The sequence below is a fragment of the Danio rerio genome, chromosome 4, assembly GCF_049306965.1.
Source record: "Danio rerio strain Tuebingen ecotype United States chromosome 4, GRCz12tu, whole genome shotgun sequence".
Lineage (NCBI taxonomy): Eukaryota > Metazoa > Chordata > Actinopteri > Cypriniformes > Danionidae > Danio > Danio rerio.
In genome coordinates, this window is record NC_133179.1 from 16,566,537 (window position 1) to 16,580,568 (window position 14,032).

Consider the following 14,032-nt stretch of genomic DNA (forward strand, 5'->3'; position numbering starts at 1 on the left):
TTCAAAACATATTCACTTGTCTAGCTTAACCTTTTAAGACCAGAAGTCAAGAAGACAAACTTGCACCTGCATGCAGTTTTAAAGAGATAGTTCACCCTAAAATTACTTACCATTGTCATTACACCCTTCACTTGTTTCAAACATTTATGAATTTTCTTTTTTTTTTTTTGAACACACAAAAAAATATACAATTTAATAGCTCCTATAATATTGAAACAAGTGAAGTGTGAGTAAATAGTGAGTACATTTTAATCTTTGAGTAAACTGTTCCTTTAAGGCCTGTGGCTGTGTGAACATTTCAATAATTAAAATTTTAAAACATCCGGCCACAGTTTTTGCAACTTTAATAAAGCTTAAATAATATACAACGGAGACTATGCAGTGTTGATTATTCAATATCTGTACCTGAATAAATACATGAAAACTATAATTCACTTTTATTTTTACTGTGTTTTATTTTATCTATGCTTGTAATTTATTTGTTATATATTATTCGAAATTCACTCCTCTACAGAATCCCCCCCCCCCCCCCCCAATCAATCCAAATAAACCTGTTAAATCATCATGGTGAAATAATATTCATACGCAATATGTATCACAGAAATACAAAATATGGTAATGTCAGATTATTCCAATATCACACAGCCCTAATTTAAGTATATAGAAATTTGTTAAACAAATTTCCCGGACTTTTCCAAAACTTTGACCTTTTCTGTTTTCCCAAAACGTTTCCATGCGTGGAAAATGCCTTCTCAAAATAATATAGTATTATATTGTATATATATATATATATATATATATATATATATATATATATATATATACTGTATATATTGTATGTATATGATCACACTAATTGAGCCCTTCAGGCTTGTTTTAAACCTCCAGGTTAGTGTGTTGAAGCAGGGTTGGAACTGAAATATGTAGGGCTGCGCCCCTCCAAGAACTGAGTTTGACAGCGTTTCCTGCCACAGCGGAATGAACCGCCAATTTATTCAGCATATGCTTTAGCAGTAGATGCCCTTCCAGCCTTCCAATGTCTTAAAATAGACAGATACATTTAGCTTTGTGGTTTTTTTTTGTCACTGCACCACATCAACCACAACATTTTGGTAAATTACTTCAAATAAACTAGCAAGTTTAAGATATAAATATATATATATATATATATATATATATATATATATATATATATATATATATATATATATATATATATATATATATATATATATATATATTAAAATGTGTTTTAATTGTGTGTTCTATTTCTAAAGTACAAAAAGAAACAACATTTTTATAGCAATCGAGACTTTTACGCAGACTTTTAATTTGAAGCGTGGAGCGCCATCTTCACCTCCGCCAGCTCACAACGTACGTCACACTAGTTGACGTGGAGGAAAAGAGCGTGAATGACTGTCTGATCATTTCGCTTACTGCTCTCAAACATTCCGCAAAATGATCAAGAAATTCGACAAGAAGGACGAGGAGTCTGGTAAGATCTTTATTAAATACATCCTGCCACATTATACAGGAAGCTTACTATGAATAACTGCGTATTGCAGTGGCCGAAAGGGAAATCGGCTGCTTTGCTAAGGAAGAGCTTCTGCAGGCCACATCACAACATCTGTAACGTTAACTAAACTATAACACTGAAGATTTATGTGCATGCTTCAGATATATATTCAAATCTGAATTTGATGGCTGATTAGCCAGTGGTTGCTCTGTGCCTTTGCAATGTCATGTAATTTGACTATTTCATTTACACGAAAGAAGCTAATGGATTAGCAATTGCTGTTTTCGTTTGTATTCATCATTTTATTTTTGTGTCAGTGGAAAAGGTTGTACACATGTTTAGTGGTTATTCATCACGAGCTCTCCATTTTTTTTATCTTATAGAGAAATTACTAATAAAATTGGATAAATGGATGAAAACATGCCATGTATAGAAGCTATTCTGTCCTGTCACAACAAACTTTAACTGTTTGATCAAGGCACTTGATCAGATTAGTAATATTCATAGCTCAGATTCAAGTCTGCTAGTATTTTACCTTACATTTAGGGTTAAAATTTTAGATAAGTGACTAATGTTGATGTTTATTCCTGAACACAATAGATTATATATTATATTCCATGCTTTTATTTACTGTTTTTCCACAAAGAAATTACGTCTTATCTTATGATTTATGATTGATTTATTATGTAATCCAAGTTTAAATATATATATATATATATATATATATATATATATATATATATATATATATATATATATATGTTTAAATAATATTTATAGTAGCTGAATGAATGCACTAACCTTTAGCTGATTAACATCTGTATTGTGATGTGTTTAGGAAGTGGCTCAAACCCCTTTCAGCATTTGGAGAAGAGCGCTGTACTACAGGAGGTGAGTTTAATACCGCTGGATATTAAAATGACATGAATGTCTCTTTAGTGTTGTATTTTAAAACGCTTTATATGGTTGTTTCAAAGGCTCGGATCTTTAATGAGACGCCTATAAATCCAAGAAGATGTCTGCATATCCTGACCAAGATCATTTACCTGCTCAACCAGGTATCTGGGCACATATTTTGAATTGATTATTACAATTTCTATATCCTTCTATGTGGACTGATGCATTACTAAGCTGTTTTATTTTTCAGGGTGAGCATTTTGGAACCACAGAAGCCACTGAAGCTTTCTTTGCCATGACAAGGCTGTTCCAGTCTAATGATGTAAGAAATTGACGTTCATTTAGTTTTTTTTTTTTTTTTTTTTTTTTGTTAAGTGATGTTAAATCGAACCTTTTATTTATTTATTTTTATTATTATTAATTATTAAAAAATAAATAAATGGATATCATTTAATGTAATTATTTTTAACATTGAATTATATACACTAATTTTAACCCTGAACTAATGCAATGAATGTATTAAGCTACATTAATATTTAACTATATTAAATGTAGTTCAAAAATCACTCGCATTATTGAGGCTGTTGGTTTTCGAATTGGTCATTAATCAAACATGCTAGCACAGTTTGATCAATAAAAATTGTGTATGTGTGTGTATTTATGTACACCGACCAGGGTTGTTTTCATAAACTAAAGCTATGAAGAACATTGAAATTGAATATAATCTAAATAAAATATTACAAAATAAAAGCATAAAACTGACAAAAATAACAATCGTTATCAAAGAAGTTAACCTAAAATAACTTTGTCTAAGGACTGTAATTACTATGTTTTTATCTGGGGAAAAACAAAACTACAATTAAAATTAAATTAATAAAAAATGAGTAGTTTTTAAATATTTATATAAATAATTTTATTAATTAAATAATTCAATTATTTGTTGTTCAGTTTATTGCAGATATTTAAATGCAAATAATGTTCGTTTCCAGCCACAATATTAAATAGTTTTTTATTATTTCATTTTCATTTTTTAGTTTTGTTACTTAAGTCATCATTTCTTGTTAATTTCCAAGTCATAATTTCTTGCATTGCATTCTTAGCAAACCCTGAGAAGAATGTGCTACCTGACCATAAAGGAGATGGCCAACATCTCAGAGGATGTGATCATTGTTACAAGCAGGTGAGAAGCTCCGGTTGCCATGGCAGCATTTTTAATATTATTTGCAATATACTTTTTATAATGCATGTAGCTTAAAAATACATTATTAAATGAAGAACGGAAATCATTGGACACGCCACATATATTACCTTTAAGAAAAGCGCTGATGAATGTTTTGTTTGCGTCTCAGCTTGACAAAGGACATGACTGGCAAAGAGGACGTTTATAGAGGACCAGCAATCAGAGCTCTCTGCAGGATCACTGATGTGAGTCTCAGCTGCTTGAAAACTCATTTAATTGGCTCTCAGGGAGACATAAAGTACATTAAAACTAAAGGAACTCATATAAATGATCTTTTCTGTTTATGGATTAACTGTTCTTCTTCCAACCGTTCCGTCAGACCACAATGTTGCAGGCTATTGAACGATACATGAAACAGGCCATTGTGGACAAAGTGCCCAGCGTCTCCAGCTCTGCTTTGGTTTCATCACTAGTAAGATCACAATCTAATGTATTATCAACATCCTTATTACGTTGTCAGAAAAGTAAACCAAAGGAGCTAGCAAACATATTAATGAGATGAAATAAAAAGTATGACTATGATATTGACAACCATCCTCTTTTTTTTTTTTTTTTTTTGTATGTGTTTTGGTTTGGTTTATTTACGCAATTTATAAGACAATATTTGTTTTGTATCGTTCAGCTTTTATGTTAATGCTCTGTATTTGATATCATCTGCATATTTTGCAATTAAGAAAACCAATAAAAAGTTTAAATCATAAAAAAACACAAATGATTGGTTAGTTCTGAATGATATATATATATATATATATATATATATATATATATATATATATATATATATATATATATATATATATATATATATATATATAAATAAATAAATAAATAATATAGCTCTGTATTTTTTTCTTTAGCATATGGTGAAGATGAGCTTTGATGTTGTAAAACGCTGGGTCAATGAAGCGCAGGAGGCGGCATCGAGTGATAACATTATGGTGCAGGTTAGCAAGTTGTTTGCATTTGTGTTATGATTTAACGGTGTGTCTGTTTCTAATATAGTGGGATCTGTTTCTTCACAGTATCATGCTCTGGGTCTTTTGTACCACCTGAGGAAGAATGATCGTCTCGCTGTGACCAAGATGCTTAATAAATTCACCAAATCTGGTCTGAAGTCTCCGTTTGCATACTGCATGATGATTCGCATTGCCAGTAAACTGCTGGAGGAGACGGAGGGAGGGTATGTTTGTATTTAATGTTCATTTAAAGAGTTTACCTAAAAATTAATTTATGCAATCCATGGTTTACTCATTCCAAATTTGTTTCAGTTTCTTCTGTTGAATGTAAAAGACGATATACTGAAAACTTGACTTGTATGGTATTTTTTTTGTTCCTACTATTGATTTCTATGGCTGCTTTTTTCATATTGAATTTTTTAAAATATTTTTTTTATTAAAGATTTTCAAATAGTACAAACAACAAAGACAAACTAACAAACAATTCCCATGCGCTGCAAATTAAATAAACATTTACAAATGTAAATTTTAAAAAAGAAAAATAATAATTAAACAATTAAACATAATGAAAACAAAACAGAAGAAGCTTAAACTCTTTTAAAATAAAAATTTCAGAGTTTTATGTAGAAAGGATCGGAGAGGTTCCCAAAGTCTCTTGAATTTGTCCTGTTTGTGGTTGAGGTCTTAAGTTAATTTTTCCAAAGGAAGAAAGACTGACAACTGAGAAATCCACATGGAAATAGTAGGAATTTGAGAAGTAGACCATTTTAGTAATGTAATACTAAAATGTAATATAATACTAAAAAGTAATAATTAATATTTATTTTGTCCAAGTCGTTGAATGTCATAAGATCTTTTTAAAATATATTTAAAAATTATTATTGTTATTATTTTAAAAAATTATTTATTTTTTGCCATTTAAAATGTTACTTTCCGTTTATTAAAATGTCTTTATTTTTCACGTTTTGCCTAATGATATGGCTTGTCTATTTTTTCCGTGCCATTTTATTCCTTTCACGTTTGTCAACTGGCAATAAAATATATTAAACATTAAAACAAGCAGAAGAAGTTTAGCTAAAAATAAATGGAAGTGAATAACAGGAAGTCTTTTGAGACATTTTATTTTACAATGGCCATGTCGCTCTTAAAAAAAAAATAAGGTGGATGGATAAGTCATGGAAATTCAGCTTTTTAAGTCAGTGAAAATCAGGGAATTTGACATTTTCTTTAGACTGAGAATCCTGTAAATGCAAACTCATTCATGAACATGATATCCCTTTTAATGTTATTACTTTCATGCAGCTGCTTGTAATAAATCCTGATACTGATATATAAATATGTTGCTTTAACAGGCATGACAGCCCACTGTTTGACTTCATTGAGAGCTGCCTGAGGAATAAACATGAGATGGTTGTTTATGAAGCAGCCTCTGCCATCGTCCACATGCCCAACTGTACTGCCCGTGAGCTGGCTCCTGCTGTATCTGGTTAGTCCCGCTTATTATTTCTCCCTTGTTTTTTGATTTCTAGCTAACACAGAGGACAAATTTTACATGATGTTGGAATTAAGAAATTTGATGTTGATCGTTCCGACAGTTCTCCAGCTGTTCTGCAGCTCTCCCAAAGCAGCACTCCGATATGCAGCAGTGCGGACTCTTAATAAGGTCAGTTATTTGTGTTTTTGAATGAAATGTAATTTGTAGCTATCTGAAGTGTTGCATAGTTCCACATGGAGACACCAGAGCACACTCTTTTTTTTGTTAATGTTGAAAGTCAAACCTAGTAGCTTTCAAATAGTGCAAAAACATATATGATCAAAATACAGATTTTAATTAATATGGGTCTTTAATAATTAAATAGTGTATGAATAGACTCTCTGACATTTTGAGACATGTAGGTCTTTTTTTAAGATGAGAAGACACTCTTTGGTTTTTAAAACATACTTTTTTTTTAATTCAGTTGCATCAAATGTAATGCCATCTGTGTTGGCATTTTAAAGAACATTGTCATTCCAGGAGGTTTTAAATTTGTGGGTATAAAAAAAAACAAAAGCCATATTTTAATGTTGTTTTTAGACGTATTATGGTTTTGATTTTCCCATAATAAACCCCCGTCCCTCTTGAAATGTAATTTATATTTTTAATATAATTATAAAAAGCCTCAAATGTAGTACAAAGTTAAAATACATCGTAAACATTGTAATTTTTTTACATATGTGGTGTTTTATATATTTTTAAATCAAGAGTTTTAACTATTTTTTTAATTTAATATATCAAGTGTTATTAAATGGTAATAACCCTTTAATAAATGTAAAAATGGTAAATGATTACCTGTTGTTGACATAGGTGGCGATGAAGCACCCGTCAGCAGTGACCGCATGCAACCTGGACCTGGAGAATCTGATCACTGACTCCAACCGCAGCATCGCCACCCTGGCCATCACCACCCTGCTGAAGACCGGCAGCGAGAGCAGTGTAGACCGCCTCATGAAGCAGATCTCCTCCTTCGTCTCCGAGATCTCAGATGAGTTCAAGGTGATCTCATCACTAAATTTGAAATTGCACAGTAACCTTAATGCACAATCCCTAAATGAGTCCACTAATAGTCAAAAAAATGAAGACAGAGTGAATTTAAATACTGTGAGTAGGTTATAAACGGACTGATTTGAATTTTGATGGACGCTATCATCTATAAACTAAATTATATCTGTGTGATTTTACCCTGTATATTGGACAAACTACAGAAAAATTCACTTATTTCATGGTGTGTTTGTTTTCTAGGTGGTTGTGGTCCAGGCCATCAGTGCTCTGTGCCAGAAGTATCCGAGAAAGCACAGCGTAATGATGAACTTTCTCTCAAACATGCTGCGAGACGATGTAAGTTCATTTAAGGACGTTTGTTCCTGTGGTTTCTTTTGCCGAATCACACGATCAGATTTACACTGATACCCTTTAATGCCTGCTTTACTCATGACCAGTGCTGCGTTGACTTGGAATTTAAACTGACATTGCTGTAAAACGATGTAAGACAAATATACAAGGGGGGCTAATAATTCAGACTTCAGCTGTATTCATCTATATTGACCTGGTCAAAAAGTTGTTGATAAATAAATATTAGTCATTTCATAGATTGATTTGTGTTTGCATATGCAGGGTGGCTTCGAGTACAAGAGGGCCATTGTAGACTGCATCATCAGCATCATCGAGGAAAACCCGGAGAGTAAAGAAACCGGTCTGGCCCACCTGTGCGAGTTCATCGAGGACTGCGAGCACACCGTCCTGGCCACTAAAATTCTCCACTTGCTGGGGAAAGAGGGTCCTCGTACCCCTACACCCTCCAAATACATCCGCTTCATCTTCAACCGTGTGGTGCTGGAGAGCGAAGCGGTTCGGGCCGGTCAGTGGTCTCACATGAGCTTTTACCTCTTTGTAATGAGCTTAAGATTTTTATTACAATACAGTCATATTTTTTTTTTTTGAGGGCTGTACACGTGTCTCAATAATGGATTAGATTTTTAACAAGCCTGATAATCTATATTTAGTCTGCTTCCAGCAACTGAGCAACATTTAGGCATTCTTTTGCTCTGACTCTCCTCTCACGTTTTTCTTTTCAAAGCTGCTGTTAGCGCCTTGGCCAAGTTTGGGGCTCAAAACGATGACCTGCTGCCAAGCGTCTTGGTCCTGATGCAGAGGTAGGACATATCATTATATTGGTCTGTTTGTACTAATTTGTATGTTTAAGTAAGGAATTAGTGCAGAAGATAATTCTTTATGATTGGCTTAAACAATGCGAAGCTAAAATAAAGTAGGATTTCAATAGTTGTTTATTTCATGCTTTGCATATTTATTTAATGATTAAAAATAGTCAAATAATGGAACTAAAGACGTCTAAATTTAGTTCATTGCACTAAAAATAAATAAATGTATTTCATATTAGCATTGTCACATATAAATATCCTGAAATAAGTCACAATTGGAAATTGTAATAAGGGTAATAACAATAAATCTACCAAAATATAAATAATATTGCCTGTTATATTTTAATACTATATTATTATTACTATAAATCCAAAGAAATATGAAATATTGTCAGAGATGATGTGCAATATAATAATAATAATACCAGAAATTATAATAATAAACGTGTACAAATATTGTCATAATGATATAAATAATAATAATGCTGTGTTTGACAGGTGTATGATGGACAGTGATGATGAAGTGAGAGATAGAGCCACATTCTACATGAACGTCCTTCAGCAGAAGCAGAAGGCCCTGAATGCTGCTTACATCTTCAATGGTGAGTGCTTGTGCTTGAATTCATTTTTCATTGAAAAGCAAATTTCCAGTTGCAGTGGTGTATATGATGTTATATTTGATCTGCTTTAGCTTATGTGAGAGTTACACATGTATTATTTGAACTCAAAGACGTCATGGTTGAACAATAAGGTAAAAAAATGTAGTATTTGTTTTAAAATCACACAGTAATGTAAAGAGTCTGTAAATAAATTGTGTTTGTTTGAATGGTTTTTAATATATTTGTTTTATTCTGAATAGTTTTTGCCTTGAAGCTGACATGCGATTAAATAATCTTACCGTTAAATGATTGTTTGATTGGCAGGTCTGTCTGTATCAGTTCTCGGACTGGAGAAATCCCTCCACCAGTACACTCTGGAGCCCTCCGAGAAGCCATTTGACATGAAGACAGTTCCCTTGGCTACTGCGCCCATTACTGAACACAAAACAGGTGTGAACACGACCTGAGCTTCACCCAGGCTAGTTATAGTAGATATCCACACTGTTTTTGAACCAGAGGCTAATGACATAATCCATTAAAGAATGCTTTCAAAATTGTGTAAACTCAAAAACACTTTTTTTTTTTTTTTTTTTTTTTTTTTTGTTTATGCTCCAACATTGTTTGGCTTCTGATTTGAATGCTAATCTCCCTTTGTTTTTACCCTTGCTTGAGGTCAATCACAAACGTGCTCAATTTTTTTTCTCTTCAGAAATTGCTCCTGTGGCAACAAGCAAACTACCCGAAAAGCTTGCGCCTTCACGCCAAGACATTTACCAAGGTAAGACGATTAGCTAGCTATTTAACCACGATGCATGTGGCACCATCTGAAATGGACCGTGCAACATTTCAACTGGTGCTTCTGATCTCTTAGAGCAACTTTCAGCCATCCCAGAATTCCAGGGCCTGGGTCCCCTGTTCAAGTCTTCCGAGCCGGTGCAGTTAACAGAAGCAGAGACGGAGTATGTGGTGCGCTGCATCAAACATACTTTCGCGAATCACATGATCTTTCAGTTCGACTGCACCAACACGCTGAACGACCAGCTGCTGCAGAAGGTTCTGGTCCAGATGGAACCATCGGAGTCATACGAAGTGCTCCATTACGTACCTGCAGCCAATCTTCCCTACAGCCAGCCCGGCTCCTGCTACAGCCTCGTCCGGTTACCGGAGGATGACCCCACCGCAGGTCAGACATGAGCAGATTGCAATGCTAATCCATGTTCGCACAGGCATGCGCTTTAGCATTGCATTGAACTACTTTTCTGTTATTATTTTTATCTTGTACAAGACTCCGTGTTCTACAGGGTAATATTCTGGAATATTATGCAATTTTAAAATGTCTATTCCTGACCTTTTTTTTTTTTTTGTTTACATCATAAAATATCAGACACTTGGTCACCTTGAATTTTGTTTACATTCATTAACTTTTATTTTAATTTTAACAGGGTGTCCGTAAGGTCTTACAGTATTAAAAGTTGATCATTTAAAGAAATTGAAGGCCCTTAAGATATTAAGGAGTGTTAAATGCTATTTTACTTGATATTTAATTTTGTATTTTGATTTTTAAATGTAAAGTTGTATTCTAAAGTTTGTTTGGATTTAATCTGTGAATATTTGGGATGCGGTGTAGTTTATGATATCAATAATATCCGGCTAGATTTGACTGCTTTGTTTATTGCAGTAACCAATGCAACACCACTAAAGTTCTATAGGCGCCACCTGCAGGATTAGCATTTATATTCATTTAATGTTTTAAATATTAGTTTAGGATTAGTTTCTTTGTCAGTTTAGTAAATATACAATGTTTTAAAGTGTATGAAAAGAGTCTTAAAGTGTTAATTGAAGTTCGCTCTCTAATTTCTGTATGCCATATCATGTTTTTTTTTATCACATTGTTTTACCTATTATAGTTAGGCCCTATTCAAGCACTATTTTGTTCCTTTCCTGCTTGTCAATTGGCAGTCACTTGTTTCTTTCTTGTTACTCCTAATTTATTTTCAAAATTTAAATCTACAAAATGTACTTTTTTTTTTTTTTTTGGTTGGTATTTTTAGTCTTTTTTTTTTTCTATTTAAAAAAATTAATAAATAAAAAATATCTATTTTGTATTGGTATGCAAAAATTTACCTTAATTTAATCTTTGAATATTGAGATGTTGTAGTTTTTCGAAAATCGACAATCCTGCTAGATTTGTCATCACGCTGCTTTGTTTACTGCAGTCACCAGGAAAACACAGTTATTCCTGCTGTTCCTCAAGCGCCATCTGCTGGATTAGCATTTTTATATAGTATATTAATAATGTTTTAGTTAAGGATTAGTTTATTACAATCAGTATTTAATATATGTATGTTTATTATAATTTTTGCAAAGTACGATATCAGCGACGAGGTCTTATTTATTATATTTTGTGCCGATTCACTGCATTATAAATGACTTGATCATCCCAGTTTATCTTAATTAATGAAATCTTTCCAAATAGTACCATTTAAGTCATCTGGTGGATACTTATATTCATATTGCAACAAATATCGCAGCAAAACAATGTCCGATGCAATGTCCGATTTGCTGTCCTGGTTTAAAAGTCTAATTTCTCTTAATGAATTTTTCCATTTTTGTTGTTTGCTTTCATTTTAGTCTCTTGCACATTCAGCTGTACAATGAAATATCTGGTGCGGGATTGTGATCCTAACACAGGAGAGCCTGATGATGACGGTTACGATGATGAATATGTGGTATGTAAAAAGTCAGTTAATTATAACAAATGTCAACACTATCAGTAGCCATTCCTTTGCTCAATGTCATCTGTTTCCTTAAGCTGGAAGATTTAGAGGTGACGGTCGCCGACCACATACAGAAAGTGCTCAAACCGAACTTCGCTGCAGCATGGGACGAGGTCGGAGACGAGTGTGAGAAGGAAGAGACGTTTGCTCTGGCCACAGTCAGAACTCTAGATGGCAAGTGGAATTGGAATCATATTGATGTCCTCTCAATTGTTACATTTGACTATATGGGGCAGGGGATGTAGATTGTGAAATAATGCCCTCTTGATTGTGTTTGTCCTCACAGAGGCAGTAAATAACATCGTCAGCTTCTTGGGCATGCAGCCTTGTGAGCGTTCAGACAAAGTTCCGGAAAACAAGAACTCGCATGTTCTCTTCCTAGCAGGTATGCACTTATTTCATCACTCAATTTTTTTAGAAATGCGCATTTGATATTTAGGTAGTTGAAAATAGGTAGTATCTTTTCTTTTTGTTTAACGTAACAGTATTTTTGAAGAAACAATTGTTATATTTATGTACTTTAAAGTCTTATTTTGAGAAAATATAAGGGGTCACTAAGGGTGCTTTCACACCTGTGAATCAATTCAGTTGTTCCAAAACAGAGATTACAATTGTTACATTGTTGCTCTTTGCTCTTGGAGCGGTTCGCTTTCACATTGCAAAGTTTCTAATCGAACCAAAAGAGCTAAAACAAGTCACAAGCGAGTAAACTCTCCTCACATTGGTCAGAGTGTCATGGTTTTTTTTGCAGCGGCCCGCTCAGCTGTCAGGAGAGGTGGTGGTTTGGTGGTGATTGACAAGGTGCGCACGCGCGACGTGTGTGAGGATAGATGCGGTGGGGAAGGGTGAGAAGGGTGCGCGACGATGCCTATTTGAGGACCGGGAGGGAGACGCGAAATTACCGGGAGATCATCACTCGTTTGCGGTTAAAAGTACCCTAAAAATGTCCTATTGTGGGACAGCAAAAATTTATATTGTACAAATAGCTAGATCATTCATAATAAGATCTAAATAGGATGTGCGGCCAGCCAGAAGTGCGGTATGCACATTAATATAGCAGCATTTCTTAATGACATTGTATAACAATAATTAATGTTTTTACAGTACTGTTACTGTTGGGTTTAGGGTTGGGGTAGGCGTTAAAAAATACAATTTATTGGGTAATTTAATAGATGACATAAATAATACTTGGTACAACTACTGTTTTTACAGTGCTCTGCCAGTTGGGTTGGGGTTAGATGTTAAATAAATACAATAAATGGAAAATCTAATAAATAATACAATTCTCGTTAACTTCCGACCACAACCATTTCCGATCTAGCAACAACCATCATTCGTCTAGTGCTATTTATTTTATATTATTTCCTCGGTGATTTGAACATTTTTAATAAAAAGGGGTTGTCACACCAAAGGAAAACAAAACTCACCAATTTTATAGTGATTCCAAAAATATATTAAATATGTAAAAACAAATACTGCGACTGCAGATTCATGTCACGGGGTTCACACAAGCTTGAGTCACATGATCTTGAATGGGATCCTTCAACTAATTAATATTTTGATAGTGTCACACCAACAGGACATGGTTTTCAGTGACAAAATCTATCAATTTCACATGTTTTAAAAATATATGGATGGAAAAAAAATGACAAATGGCGAGTTTACTAAAAATAACCCCTTGTAATATTAGGTCTAAGGTAGTTATTAATGATTTTACAATATTCTTTTAATTTATACGAGCTGTGGTTTATTGAACTATGCTTAAGGCAATCGTACCATAGGATTTTGGTTTCTTTGAGAAGGAATATTTCACTATTTACTGCATTTTAAACGTTGACAGTATTAATGAAATTCATTTTCATCAAGAAAATGCAATGCCACATCAACAACCCATTTTCTTCCCCATTTTTAACCTGCCTGATGAGATTGTTTTCTTTTCTGCAGGTGTGTTTCGAGGAGGTCATGATGTGTTGGTGAGGGCTCGTTTGGCTCTGGCTGATGGCGTCACTATACAGGTGACTGTCAGGAGCACAGATGACAACGTGGTGGACGTCATCCTAGCATCTGTGGGCTAAACAAGCGATGTTATGATGCCAATCAGTCTCAGTCATTGTCCTTTTATATATGTATCTACATAGAAGCTCTATAATATTTCTCATCACCATCCTCTGAGACATCCTGTTTCTGCATTAAATCTCTTTCGGAGATGTTTCTAAATTATGTTGTGCCACTTTAATTCAAGAGATCTTATGATAATTCCCTCTTTGGCATTTGATGGCAGTACTTTTCATTTATCAATAATAAAAACAGCCCCAAAGAGTACCAAACTTGGAGTATTATTTTTCCCCCTA

At 33.7% G+C, this 14,032-nt stretch overlaps 1 protein-coding gene across 1 annotated transcript; it reads left to right on the forward strand.

The window, feature by feature from the left end:
* Window positions 1–1,423: 1,423 nt before the first annotated feature.
* copg2 (COPI coat complex subunit gamma 2) lies at window positions 1,424–14,008 on the forward strand. The gene is given in 23 exon segments (NM_130994.1): window positions 1,424–1,495; window positions 2,355–2,407; window positions 2,494–2,574; window positions 2,664–2,735; window positions 3,514–3,593; window positions 3,763–3,838; window positions 3,973–4,065; window positions 4,511–4,597; window positions 4,676–4,833; window positions 5,962–6,095; window positions 6,205–6,272; window positions 6,954–7,142; window positions 7,389–7,484; window positions 7,761–8,004; window positions 8,224–8,299; window positions 8,804–8,907; window positions 9,229–9,354; window positions 9,614–9,682; window positions 9,776–10,087; window positions 11,536–11,633; window positions 11,717–11,855; window positions 11,968–12,066; window positions 13,626–14,008. Coding segments are annotated over 23 exon segments (2,622 nt in total). The 5' UTR covers window positions 1,424–1,458; the 3' UTR covers window positions 13,757–14,008.
* Window positions 14,009–14,032: the final 24 nt, after the last annotated feature.